Source organism: Triticum dicoccoides, chromosome 5A (genome assembly GCF_002162155.2).
Source record: "Triticum dicoccoides isolate Atlit2015 ecotype Zavitan chromosome 5A, WEW_v2.0, whole genome shotgun sequence".
In the NCBI taxonomy this organism is placed as follows: domain Eukaryota; kingdom Viridiplantae; phylum Streptophyta; class Magnoliopsida; order Poales; family Poaceae; genus Triticum; species Triticum dicoccoides.
The window spans coordinates 587,482,654-587,494,941 of NC_041388.1; the positions used below are offsets into that span (position 1 = coordinate 587,482,654).

At 45.8% G+C, this 12,288-nt stretch overlaps 1 protein-coding gene across 1 annotated transcript; it reads left to right on the plus strand.

Moving 5' to 3' along the window:
* The first annotated feature begins 8,069 nt into the window (after nt 1-8,069).
* On the plus strand, nt 8,070-10,869 carry LOC119300074 (centrosomal protein of 112 kDa-like). Its single transcript, XM_037577146.1, has 4 exons — nt 8,070-8,233; nt 8,709-8,808; nt 8,934-9,665; nt 10,675-10,869. Exons 1-4 carry the CDS (start codon nt 8,070-8,072, stop codon nt 10,867-10,869), a joined length of 1,191 nt encoding a protein of 396 aa, XP_037433043.1.
* The last annotated feature ends 1,419 nt before the right edge of the window (nt 10,870-12,288 follow it).

Here is a 12,288-nt window from a genome sequence, read left to right on the forward strand (position 1 = left end):
GATCAAGTCACTACCAAACCTCGTGGGATGACAAGGATGCGTACTACTTCAGAGTGGTACGTAATCCTGTCTTGGAAGTCATGTTGCTAGACAACAATGAACCTACGAGCTATGGAGAAGCGGTGGTGGGCCCGGATTCCGATAAATGGCTCGAGGCCATAAAATCTGAGAAAGGATCCATGTATGAAAACAAAGTGTAGACTTTGGAAGAACTACTTGATGGTCGTAAGGCTGTTAGGTACATATGGATTTTAAAAGGAAGATGGACAATGATGGTAAATGTCACCATTAAGAAAGCTTGACTTGTCGTTAAGATGTTTTCCGACAAGTTCAAAGAGTTGACTACGATGAGACTTTCTCACTCGTAGCGATGCTAAGAGTCTATTGGAATTATATTAGCGATTACTACATTATTTATGAAATCTTGCAGATAGGATGTCAAAACATTGTTTCCTCGACGTTTTCTTGAGGAAAGGTTGTATGTGATACAACCGGAAGGTTTTGTCAATCCTGAAAGATGCTGATAAGTATGCAAAGCTCCAGCAATCCTTCTAGGGACTGGAGTAAGCATCTCGGAGTTGGAATGTACGCTTTGATGATGATCAAAGATTTTGGGTTTATACAAAGTTTATGAGAAACTTGTATTTCCAAAGAAGTGAGTGGGAGCACTATAGAATTTCTGATGAATATATGTTGTTGACATATTGTTGATCAGAAATGATGTAGAATTTCTGGAAAGCATATAGGGTAATTTGGAAAGTGTTTTTCAATGGAAAGCCTGGATTAAGCTACTTGAACATTGAGCATCAAGATCTATAAGGATAGATCAAAATGCTTAATGGTACTTTCAAATGAGCACATACCTTGACATGATCTTGAAGGTGTTCAAGATGGATCAGTCAAAGAAGGAGTTCTTGCCTGAGTTGTAAGGTATGAAGTTAAGACTTAAAGCTCGACCACGGCAGAATAGAGAGAAAGGACGAAGGTCGTCCCCTATGCTTAAGACATAGGCTCTACAGTATGCTATGCTGTGTACCGCACCTGAAATGTGCCTTACCATGAGTCAGTCAAGGGGTACAAGTGTGATCTAAGAATGGATCACAGGACAGCGGTCAAAGTTATCCTTAGTAACTAGTGGACTAAGGAATTTTCTCGATTATGGAGGTGGTAAAAGAGTTCGTCGTAAAGGTTACGCCGATGCAAACTTTGACACTAATCCAGATTATTCTGAGTAGTAAAATGGATTCGTATAGTAGAACCGTTATTTGGAATAGCTCCAAATGTAGCGTAGTAGTTGCATCTACAAGATGACATAAGAAATTTGCGAAGTACATACGGATCTGAAAGATTCAGACCCGTTGACTATAACATCTCTCACAAGCATAACATGTTCAAACCCAGTACTCATCGAGTGTTAATCACATGGTAATGTGATCTAGATTATTGACTCTAGTAAACTCTTTGGGTGTTAGTCACATGGGGATGTGACCTTGAGTGTTAATCACATATCGATGTGAACTGGATTATTGACTCTAGTGCAAGTGGGAGACTGTTGGAAATATGCCCTAGAGGCAATAATAAATTGATTATTATTATATTTCCTTGTTCGTGATAATCGTTTATTATCCATGCTAGAATTGTATTGATAGGAAACTCAGATACATGTGTGGATACATAGACAACACCATGTCCCTAGTAAGCCTCTAGTTGACTAGCTCGTTGATCAATAGATGGTTACGGTTTCCTGACCATGGACATTGGATGTCATTGATAACGGGATCACATCATTAGGAGAATGATGTGATGGACAAAGACGCAATCCTAAGCCTAGCATAAGATCATGTAGTTCGTATGCTAAAGCTTTTCTAATGTCAAGTATCATTTCCTTAGACCATGAGATTGTGCAACTCCCGGACACCGTAGGAGTGCTTTGGGTGTGCCAAACGTCACAACGTAACTGGGTGGCTATAAAGGTACACTACAGGTATCTCCGAAAGTGTCTGTTGGGTTGGCACGAATCGAGACTGGGATTTGTCACTCCGTGTGACGGAGAGGTATCTCTGGGCCCACTCGGTAGGACGTCATCATAATGTGCACAATGTGATCAAGGAGTTGATCACGGGATGATGTGTTACGGAACGAGTAAAGAGACTTGCCGGTAACGAGATTGAACAAGGTATCGGGATACCGACGATCGAATCTCGGGCAAGTGTCGTACCGATAGACAAAGGGAATTGTATACGGGATTGATTAAGTCCTTGACATCGTTGTTCATCCGATGAGATCATCGTGGAACATGTGGGAGCCAACATGGGTATCCAGATCCCGCTGTTGGTTATTGACCAGAGAGTCATCTCGGTCATGTCTGCATGTCTCCCGAACCCGTAGGGTCTACACACTTAAGGTTCGGTGACGCTAGGGTTATAGAGATATTAGTATGCGGTAACCCAAAAGTTGTTCGGAGTCCCGGATGAGATCCCGGATGTCACGAGGAGTTCCGGAATGGTCCGGAGGTAAAGAATTATATATAGGAAGTGCTATTTCGGCCATCGGGACAAGTTTCGGGGTCACCGGTATTGTACCGGGACCACCGGAAGGGTCCCGGGGGTCCACCGGGTGGGGCCACCTGCCCCGGGGGCCACATGGGCTGTAGGGGGTGCGCCTTGGCCTATATGGGCCAAGGGCACCAGCCCCAAGAGGCCCATGCGCGAAGAGAAGAGGGAAAGGAAGAGTCCTAAAGGGGGAAGGCACCTCCGAGGTGCCTTGGGGAGGAGGGACTCCTCCCTGGCCGCACCCTTCCTTGGAGGAAGGGCCAAGGCTGCGCCTCCCTTCTCCCTTGGCCCTATATATAGTGGGGGGAAGGGAGGGCAACCACACCTAAGCCCTGGCGCCTCCCTCTCCCTCCCATGACACATCTCCCTCCTCCCGCAGCGCTTGGCGAAGCCCTGTTGGAATCCCGCTACTTCCACCACCACGCCGTCGTGCTGCTGGATCTCCATCAACCTCTCCTCCCCCTTGCTGGATCAATAAGGAGGAGACGTCGCTGCTCCGTACGTGTGTTGAACGCGGAGGTGTCGTCCGTTCGGCGCTAGGATCATCGATGATTTGGATCACGACGAGTACGACTCCATCAACCCCGTTCTCTTGAACGCTTCCGCGCGCGATCTACAAGGGTATGTAGATCCACTCCTCCCTCGTTGCTAGATGACTCCATAGATTGATCTTGGTGACACGTAGGAAAATTTTGAATTTATGCTACGTTCCCCAATAGTGGCATCATGAGCTAGGTCTATGCGTAGTTTCTATGCACGAGTAGAACACAAAGTAGTTGTGGGCGTTGATTTTGTTCAATATGCTTGCCGTTACTAGTCCAATCTTGATTCGGCGGCATTGTGGGATGAAGCGGCCCGGACCAACCTTACACGTACGCTTACATGAGACCGGTTCCACCGACTAACATGCACTAGTTGCATAAGGTGGCTGGCGGGTGTCTGTCTCTCCCACTTTAGTCGGATCGGATTCGATGAAAAGGGTCCTTATGAAGGGTAAATAGCAATTGGCATATCATGTTGTGGTTTTTGCGTAGGTAAGAAACGTTCTTGCTAGAAACCCATAAGCAGCCACGTAAAACATGCAAACAACAATTAGAGGACGTCTAACTTGTTTTTGCAGGGTATGCTATGTGATGCGATATGGCCGAAAGGATGTGATGAATGATATATGTGATGTATGAGATTGATCATGTTCTTGTAATAGGAATCACGACTTGCATGTCGATGAGTATGACAACCGGCAGGAGCCATAGGAGTTGTCTTAATTTATTTATGACCTGCATGTCAACATAAACGTCATGTAATTACTTTACTTTATTGCTAACCGTTAGCTGTAGTAGTAGAAGTAATAAGTTGGCGAGACAACTTCATGGAGACACAATGATGGAGATCATGATGATGGAGATCATGGTGTCAATGCCGGTGACGATGATGATCATGGAGCCCCAAGATGGAGATCAAAGGAGCTATATGATAATGGCCATATCATGTCACTATTATTTGATTGCATGTGATGTTTATCATGTTTATGCATCTTGTTACTTAGAACGACGGTAGTAAATAAGATGATCCCTCATTAAAATTTCAAGAAAGTGTTCCCCCTAACTGTGCACCGTTGCGACAGTTCGTTGTTTCGAAGCACCACGTGATGATCGGGTGTGATAGATTCTAACGTTCACATACAACGGGTGTAAGACAGATTTACACATGCGAAACACTTAGGTTGACTTGACGAGCCTAGCATGTGTATAGACATGGCCTCGGAACACAGAAGACCAAAAGGTCGAGCATGAGTCGTATGGTAGATACGATCAACATGAAGATGTTCACCGATGTTGACTAGTCCGTCTCACGTGATGATCGGACACGGCCTAGTTGACTTGGATCATGTAATCACTTAGATGACTAGGGGGATGTCTATCTGAGTGGGAGTTCACAAGATGAACTTAATTATCCTAAACATAGTCAAAAGGTCTTCGCAAATTATGTCGTAGCTCGCGCTTCAGTTCTACTGTTTAGATATGTTCCTAGAGAAAATTTAGTTGAAAGTTGATAGTAGTAATTATGCGGACTAGGTCCGTAAACTGAGGATTGTCCTCATTGCTTCATAGAAGGCTTATGTCCTTAATGCACCGCTCAGTGTGCTGAACCGTCGTCAATGGATGTTGCGAACATCTGACATACACATTTTGATAACTACGTGATAGTTCAGTTAAACGGCTTAGAGTTGAAGCACCAAAGACGTTTTGAAATGTCGCGAAACATATAAGATGTTTCGAGGGCTGAAATTGGGATTTCAGGCTCGTGCCCACGTCAAGAGGTATAAGACCTCCTACGATTTTCTTAGCCTGCAAACTAAGGGAGAAAAGCTCAATTGTTGAACTTGTGCTCAGATTGTTTGAGTACAACAATCGCTTGAATCGAGTGGGAGTTGATCTTCCAGATGAAATAGTGATGGTTCTCCGAAGTCATTACCACCAAGCTGCTAGAGCTTCGTGATGAACTATAATATATCAGGGACATATATGATGATCCTTGAGATATTCGCGATGTTTGACACCACAAAAGTAGAAATCAAGAAGGAGCATCAATTGTTGATGGTTGGTGAAACCACTAGTTTCAAGAAGGGCAAGGACACGAAGGGATACTTCATGAAACGGCAATTCAGCTGCTGCTCTAGTGAAGAAACCCAAGGTTGAACCCAAACCCGAGACTAAGTGCTTCTGTAATAAGGGGAACCCAAACCCCGTTCTCTTGAACGCTTCCGCGCGCGATCTACAAGGGTATGTAGATCCACTCCTCCCTCGTTGCTAGATGACTCCATAGATTGATCTTGGTGACACGTAGGAAAATTTTGAATTTATGCTACGTTCCCCAACAGTCAACGCCCGCCGCCCGCCAACTGTTTGTTCCTCCGCGCAGCAGCTGCGTATGTTCACCATGTATCGGCGCGACAACCAAAACGCCGACTTCAAGCACCTCCACGTCTACAAGCGCATTGACAAGTGCGAGAAGTGGGCGGAAGTCCGACGTACCCTCGACAAGGCCAAGGAGACATACAAGCCGGAAGCGATGACTCCGGGCGCGTCAAAGGGGCGGCCGGACGGCCACAAATTGGCAAAGAAGGGGAAAAACGCCGACGCGGCAACCGCGCGAGTGCAGGAGTCCATCGAGCATTGACTCGCCGACGCCCAGGCCCGGGCCGTCCTACGTGAAGAGAAGACCGAGGCGCGGTGGTCGTCGCTGATGAAAAACAGCGCCATCAAGCTCGACCTGCTCCGGACGAACATCGCCGCGAAGAAGAGGAACACCGACATGGCTTTTCTGATGGTCAGGGCGGACATGCTCCTGAGCAACGACGAGCAGCTCAGGGCGTGGTACATGGTGGAGCGCGGCCTCATCCTGAACCAGATGCAGACGGCAACGCCGACGACGCCGATGACGCAAGCTCCCGCGTCCACGACCACACGGACGCCAAGCCCGAACGACGCCTCTACATCGCCGCCCAGCAGTGCCTAAGCCGCGCCGACACAGCCCAGCACCGAAGCAGCTCCGACACCGCCGAGCCCGCGCACGCCGACTCCGCCAACGCCTGGAGCCGACCCCGCCGAGTGAATCATTGTGCACGCGAACTTGCGGCGTGTGACGCTCTGTTTTCTGTAACGCCAGACTACGTCCGATCGCCGGATTTGTGGCGTCTTTTGAGAGCGGGAACGACCAAGTTTAAATTTTCCGCATCCTGAGGCCGGCGCTTGGGGGCGTGACTGGGAGCTAGGTCGCCCCTAGGCCGCTCTATTTAGATGCCCTGGGGGGCCGAAGGCTGGAGATGCCCTAAGTTGTCCCATGGTGAAGTGCATGGTGGCGGCCTGCAGGCGGCCGTGGTCGGTAAGCTAACCGGGTTGCGAGAAAAGGCCAACCTGTTTATCAGAGGGCTCTGGGTTTTCTTCTAGACTAGTAACACTTAGACTTCTGGCCTAGGTAATAGGCCGTGCAGTGGAGGCTGAACTACACAACAGATCCTGAGAGCCAAAAATGTTTTAATCAAGAAAATCGGACGGCCAAAAATGACAAGAGCATGAGAAGGCTGAGAAAGAGCTCAAATTTATTGTCCTAAAATAAATATGAGAATAGGACCAGGGGTGAAGCCCTTTTTGTTAAAAAAGAACAGTAATATCAAAAAATGTGGCATTAATATTTTTCCATGGTTGTTAAAGAAATTTATCATCCTCGCAACAACATTATTTTGCTATAAAAAATAGGGTCCTAATAACGTCCACACGTGTGGCATACTAAGCATCCGCCCACACATCGGGTGTGGCGTGAGCAGGAGGCAGCTCACACGGACTGTGTGTGGGCGAACATTAGAATTGCCCGCGGGTACTACTCATTCCCACCCCACGCATGTGGCACGAAGCAAATCTTCCCACACGTTCTGGCGCAGCTACATTAGGTACCCGCGAGATGACAATTTAGTTGCCATCTGGGATGGCAGATGTAGTTATCCGGGATGACAAATGTAGTTGTAAAAGCATGCAACTCTCTTTATTTTGGTTAAATATAGTTGCCATGTCTAATTTATGGTAGTTGCCGCGTGTAATCAAACCATAATTGTCATATGTGATTAACTACTTGCCACATATGGTCAAACAATAATTGCCACGTGTGTTTATCTAGTTTCCACGTGTGGTCCAACCATAGTTGCCATCTATGGTTAATCACAGTTCTCATGTGTGCAGTTGTCGTCTAGCAACGAATCATAGTTGCCACGTACACGCAGCTGCAGTTGCCATCCAACAACGTACGAGTGTCGTGTGAGTGAAAAGCAGTTCATCCACACATGCGTGAACTAGGTGGTGGTTGTATGGGCAGAAACTAGTTCATCCACACAGTGCAGCTGATAAACTGCGTGCTGCGGGGTGTGTGGACGAACTCTCCAATGTCCACACAAGATAATGCTTACGGTGGCACTCAGATTCTAACATATTTCTTTAGGATTCGTGCAAAATAGAAACAACACGGATCAAGGTGTGTGGGCGATGTGCACACATGTCACACATATGGACGTTATCATTTGAAAAAAAATAGATTTGCCATGTCAAAAAAAAAAATCTAAACTTCGACTTGTATATAGTGCAATAGAAGAACCGAATCCACGGTCAGAGCAAGCGATGAAAAAATGAAGGCCTTCTTTGATTTGCAGGAAAAGGGATTTCATAGGATAGGATTTTTGTAGGAACAGTTTTTTGGTGCCCTTTGGTTTGTACAGAAATAAAATCCTATTTCTATTTCTATGAATAAATTCTTTCTATCTATCATATTTCATAGGAAAATAAACATTACTGACTCAATGAAAAAAATCGTATAATATGAATCAAAGAACATCTCTTTCCTATTTGCTGCTCAATAGATTTTCCTACCCTATATCTCTCTCTTTCCTGCTCATAGGATTTTCCTACCCTATGTATCTCTCCGTCGTATCGTCTCGTCTCGTATTCTCCGACAGTCCGACTCGAATCCATGAGCGGGGCCGGCGCGGCGCTAGCCTCGTCGGCATTGGGCCTCTGCGGGGAGGACGGGAGGGCGGAGTGGCTGCGCTTCTACGATCAGGTCGAGGCGCAGGTGGAGGCGCTGGCCGCCGACCGCGCGCATCTAGAGGCGACAAGGGGCGAGGGGGAGGAGGCGCCCGCCGCTTGTAAGACACCGCCCATTGTCTCGTACCCGTCCTCCACATTCAGGGTTAATTTTGGTCCCCGTAATGACAAATTTAGGGTTGCGTTCTTGTGGCTCTGCTGGATTTATAAGCGAGACACGCGCTGCAATCGAGTCAGTTAGCCATACCGTCCTGCGTCCCGAGGTTCTCTGAAGATTTGGCAACACATCAGTCGCAATAAACAAAGTTGTCCCCCCACTCTTTTCCGTTGTATTAGAAGCATGCTCTGTCATGCTTTGGAGAGCATCGCATGGAAATGACAGCGGCGAAGATCCGTCGCTGCACTGCATATAGGCTAAACATCAGAGAGCTCTTGCTATTCTGGCCATCGTGAACATGTTACTCTGTGCAGATTTTACCTTCACTTCGCATTTGGATTTGTAATTTTGCATGGTAGAGTTCTCTACCTTCCACTTTCAGAAAGGAATTTATTTTTTGGTGCTGATATCGCTGCCTTGCGTATTCAATGTAGAACTCCAAGAGGGTGATCTGGAGGATGTCAGAGCTTGTAGAGGTCTTCTTGCCCTACCAAGCACTGAATCTAAGGTAATGTAGTTACCGAGATATCAGATGCATTCTCAAAAGCTTGCAGTCCAGCTTGGGCATCATCTCGTTGACTTTCCTAATTCCATTTTTGCATCTCTGTTTGGTTCCGTTAATGTTAATCGAAGCCGAAGGAAGTTCAAGATCGTCTAGAGCTTGGTGAAGACACTGGGGATCATGAGCACAGTGTAAAAGTGCTGAGAGCAAACCTTAGAAAACTAAAGGGAGCTTTTGAGACCCTGATGTCCAAGAAGGATAAGGATATTTATTCAGTAAAAGTTGTTCTTTTGAACCAGTTGAATACAATGGAAAAGGAAAGCATGCTCTCTGAGAACAAGAAACTAGAGGCAGCACAAGCTACTGAAGAAGCGAAGAAGCTTCAGCAGAACGTACAGGCGCTGCGCGTCGCAACTCAAAACAAGGACAATGAGATTGGCAGACTCCATGCAGAAGCTCTTGTGGCTCAACAGAAGCTACATGAAATGGATTCCTTGCTGAAGGAGAAAGATGAAAGTATTGAAAAACTCCATACGGAAAACATTGGATTACGTGCTGTAAAGGATTTTGTTTGGAGCCAGTTCCGGATAAAGGAGCAGGAGCTGCTGGACTACGCCATGCTTCTTAAGAACAAGGAAGTGGCAGCAGCACAAGCTACTGAAGCAGCGCAAAAGCTAGTAAAGGAGAATCGCACGATGGAGGCAGAAGTTGTTGATTATGGAAACAAGTTATTGATTCTAGAGGATAAGCTAAAGGAGACGCGCTCCTTGGTGAAGGAGAAAGATGAAGAAATCCAAGAACTCAGGAATCGCCAACCTGAGACCACGAGTCTGAAGCGCAAGTGCGCCTCTTCCTTGTCAAATGTAAGTACGTCATTTCCAAGTATACTATCCTTTGAATGTTATTTGTGTTGCGAACATGCCTTGCCACATATAGTCAATCGACAGTATCTTGTTTACTATGTAAATGTGCCTGATAAATTTTGACATTAAAAAAAACTATGTTAATAAAACATTGAAAAAAACTAACTTTTTTCAAAATTCACTTTTGGTTGTTTCGCCTCGTGCTATGTGATGGCCAACTGACCATGTGCTATTTTTATAATATACTATATAGTTGAATACCGAAAAAGGGTCCCCCCGCTTTGTATTACAAAGCAACTAAGAGTAGTTGTTCTTTATAGTCCAATGATTGTATTCTTATAAGTGCTACTGTATTTTTGTGCTGAAAGTACATGAGCATCCAACAAAGCATCTCACTTCCTATGATTTTTCTATTCCTATAAAATTCCTATCCTATAAACCAAAGAAGGCCTAGTTGTTCTTTATAGTCCAATGATTGTATTCTTATAAGTGCTACTGTAATTTTGTGCTGAAAGTACATGAGCATCCAACGAAGCATCAGCTGTGCTGCTGTGTATTGTTGGAAACACAGACCGAGAATAAAGTGAATATTTTAGGTTTGCTTTTTTTTACGGGCAATGGCAGGTGCTCTGCCTTTTCATTTAGAAGGGGGAAAAACTGTACAAGCAGACTGCAAGCAGTCGGGGAAGCAAAGACATAGACAGAAGAGATAAAAGAAAAGCAAGGGACCGGGCTACCAGAACCAACATGGTTTATATGATTCTCGTATCTGGTTCTATATAGAACCATCATAATGCTCTTGTGGAGAGTGCTAATGAACAGGGACGTACCCACGTTGACCCACGGGTGTACAGGACACCGGGTGCAAGAGTTTTTCTTTGTAAATTTCATGCAAACTATAGTGGAGGACACCCCACTCTTAGCTGAAAATTTTGAGTGATTATATGCTGGGACACTGGATCATTTTCTCTCTGGGTCTGCCCCTGCTAATGAATATGTTCTGTAACAGGAGACTAGTAAAAAGCGCAGGAGGGATATCATTGGGATGCATATAGCTTATATTCGGCGATGCAAGTCCGGCAGACAGTGCTTTGGACGTCGCACAGTGAGTCTCCCTTCAGTCACCATTTCCCATCCCAACTCCATATCTTTACACCGTGCATCCCAGATCTACATTCTTCTTGCTAATCTCCTCAAGTTGTAGTGAATTTGATTGGTTAATCTCCTGCTAAACAATCTTGTAGTGCCTTCTTGTCTAGAATTGAGTAGATCTATGCCTTCTTGTTCCGTATCTGCTATCTGAGTTTTTTTTCTGCACAATGATGTATGCCTTGTACGATTATATCACCTCAAAATGTTCTTGTACATGTTCAGCACTTAGTATTGCCTTGCACTATCTTGTTTCTGGACAATGACTGATCCAAGAAACTTTATAAATCATTGACGTTGTAAGCTGGAAAATAATGTATTATGGTAGGATAGTTTACATCATAATTACGTTGTAGTTAATGCTTATATGTTACAATATATTCTAAATCATAATACAGTTGTTGATGATACTAGTAATGATGTGGATAGCATCTAGAAGTTATTGGATAATACTTAGGTGGAAAAGGTCTTTTTTTACTATCTTCAACTGTTGGGTTTGCTCACTTAACCCACCAAAATATTCTTGTCCATTTACTCCATCTAAGTATGAATACCTCATCCACTACGCCTGATTTTGACACGTAGCATCACATTTGAACATTATTAATCACAGAAAATCCTGACGAGTCATCTTGTTCCTCTGTCATTCTCTTGCACCTCTCTGAATTATCCACTTCTTCCTGTGCGTGGGTACTGATACGCATGGCACTGGCAAGGCAAAAGGCACAAATTTGACCTCAGGTCGAAACTATTTCACAAATTAAACTGTTCTTGAAAGTATTTCACCCGGCTGACCTTTAATGTGCAGCGCGGCGCTGCATTCTACTGTGCAACGCCTAACACTTAGGCGCCACACTGTGCAGTGCCTAGCTCTAAGGAGTTGCACTGCACTGTGCAGCGCCTAGCTGTAAGGAGTTGCACAGTAGAGTGCAGCGCCTTGTTGTTGGGCGCTGCACAAAAGGGTCAGCAGTGTGAAATATTTTTTAAAACAGTTTAGTTTGTGAAATACTTTCGTTTTAAGATCAAATTTGCCAATTTTGCCCACTGGCAAATACCAGTTTGAGTGACCACGTGCAGATCCTTAGGAGTAAAGTGGGCCCAAAATAATTACCTCGGGGAATGGGGATTAAGTGGACAAACACTGCGCTTCAGGCCAGGGTAGAAAAGTCAACATCTTCGACCCTCGTTCCTCATGCGCCGCCGCCGCCGCCCCCCGCCCGCGATGGAGAAAGTGAGAGGAAAGAGGAGAGGGAGGTGAGGCAGCAGACAGGAGAGGGTCACCGGCTGCTGTCGGCCTGCGCCGGCGAGGTCGGGCGCGACCTTGCGGTTGGTGGCGGCTCGATCCGCTCCTGGATCGGGAGAGGAGGAAGGGAGGTGGGGGGCCGGCCGTCTCTGTGCCTCCTCGACGCCGAGCTGCGGCTGCTCCGTGTGTGCGCGCTCTCTCTCTCTCTCAGGTACTCTCTCTCTCTCTCTC

Bases quoted from the DNA above. Each gene is read 5' to 3' on its own strand.
- LOC119300074 (XM_037577146.1), top strand. From the start codon at position 8,070: ATGAGCGGGGCCGGCGCGGCGCTAGCCTCGTCGGCATTGGGCCTCTGC. The intron at 8,234-8,708 runs GCCCGCCGCTTG...TTTGGTGCTGAT, and splicing joins AGGGGCGAGGGGGAGGAGGC to ATCGCTGCCTTGCGTATTCA. The intron at 9,666-10,674 runs GTAAGTACGTCA...GTTCTGTAACAG, and splicing joins GCGCCTCTTCCTTGTCAAAT to GAGACTAGTAAAAAGCGCAG.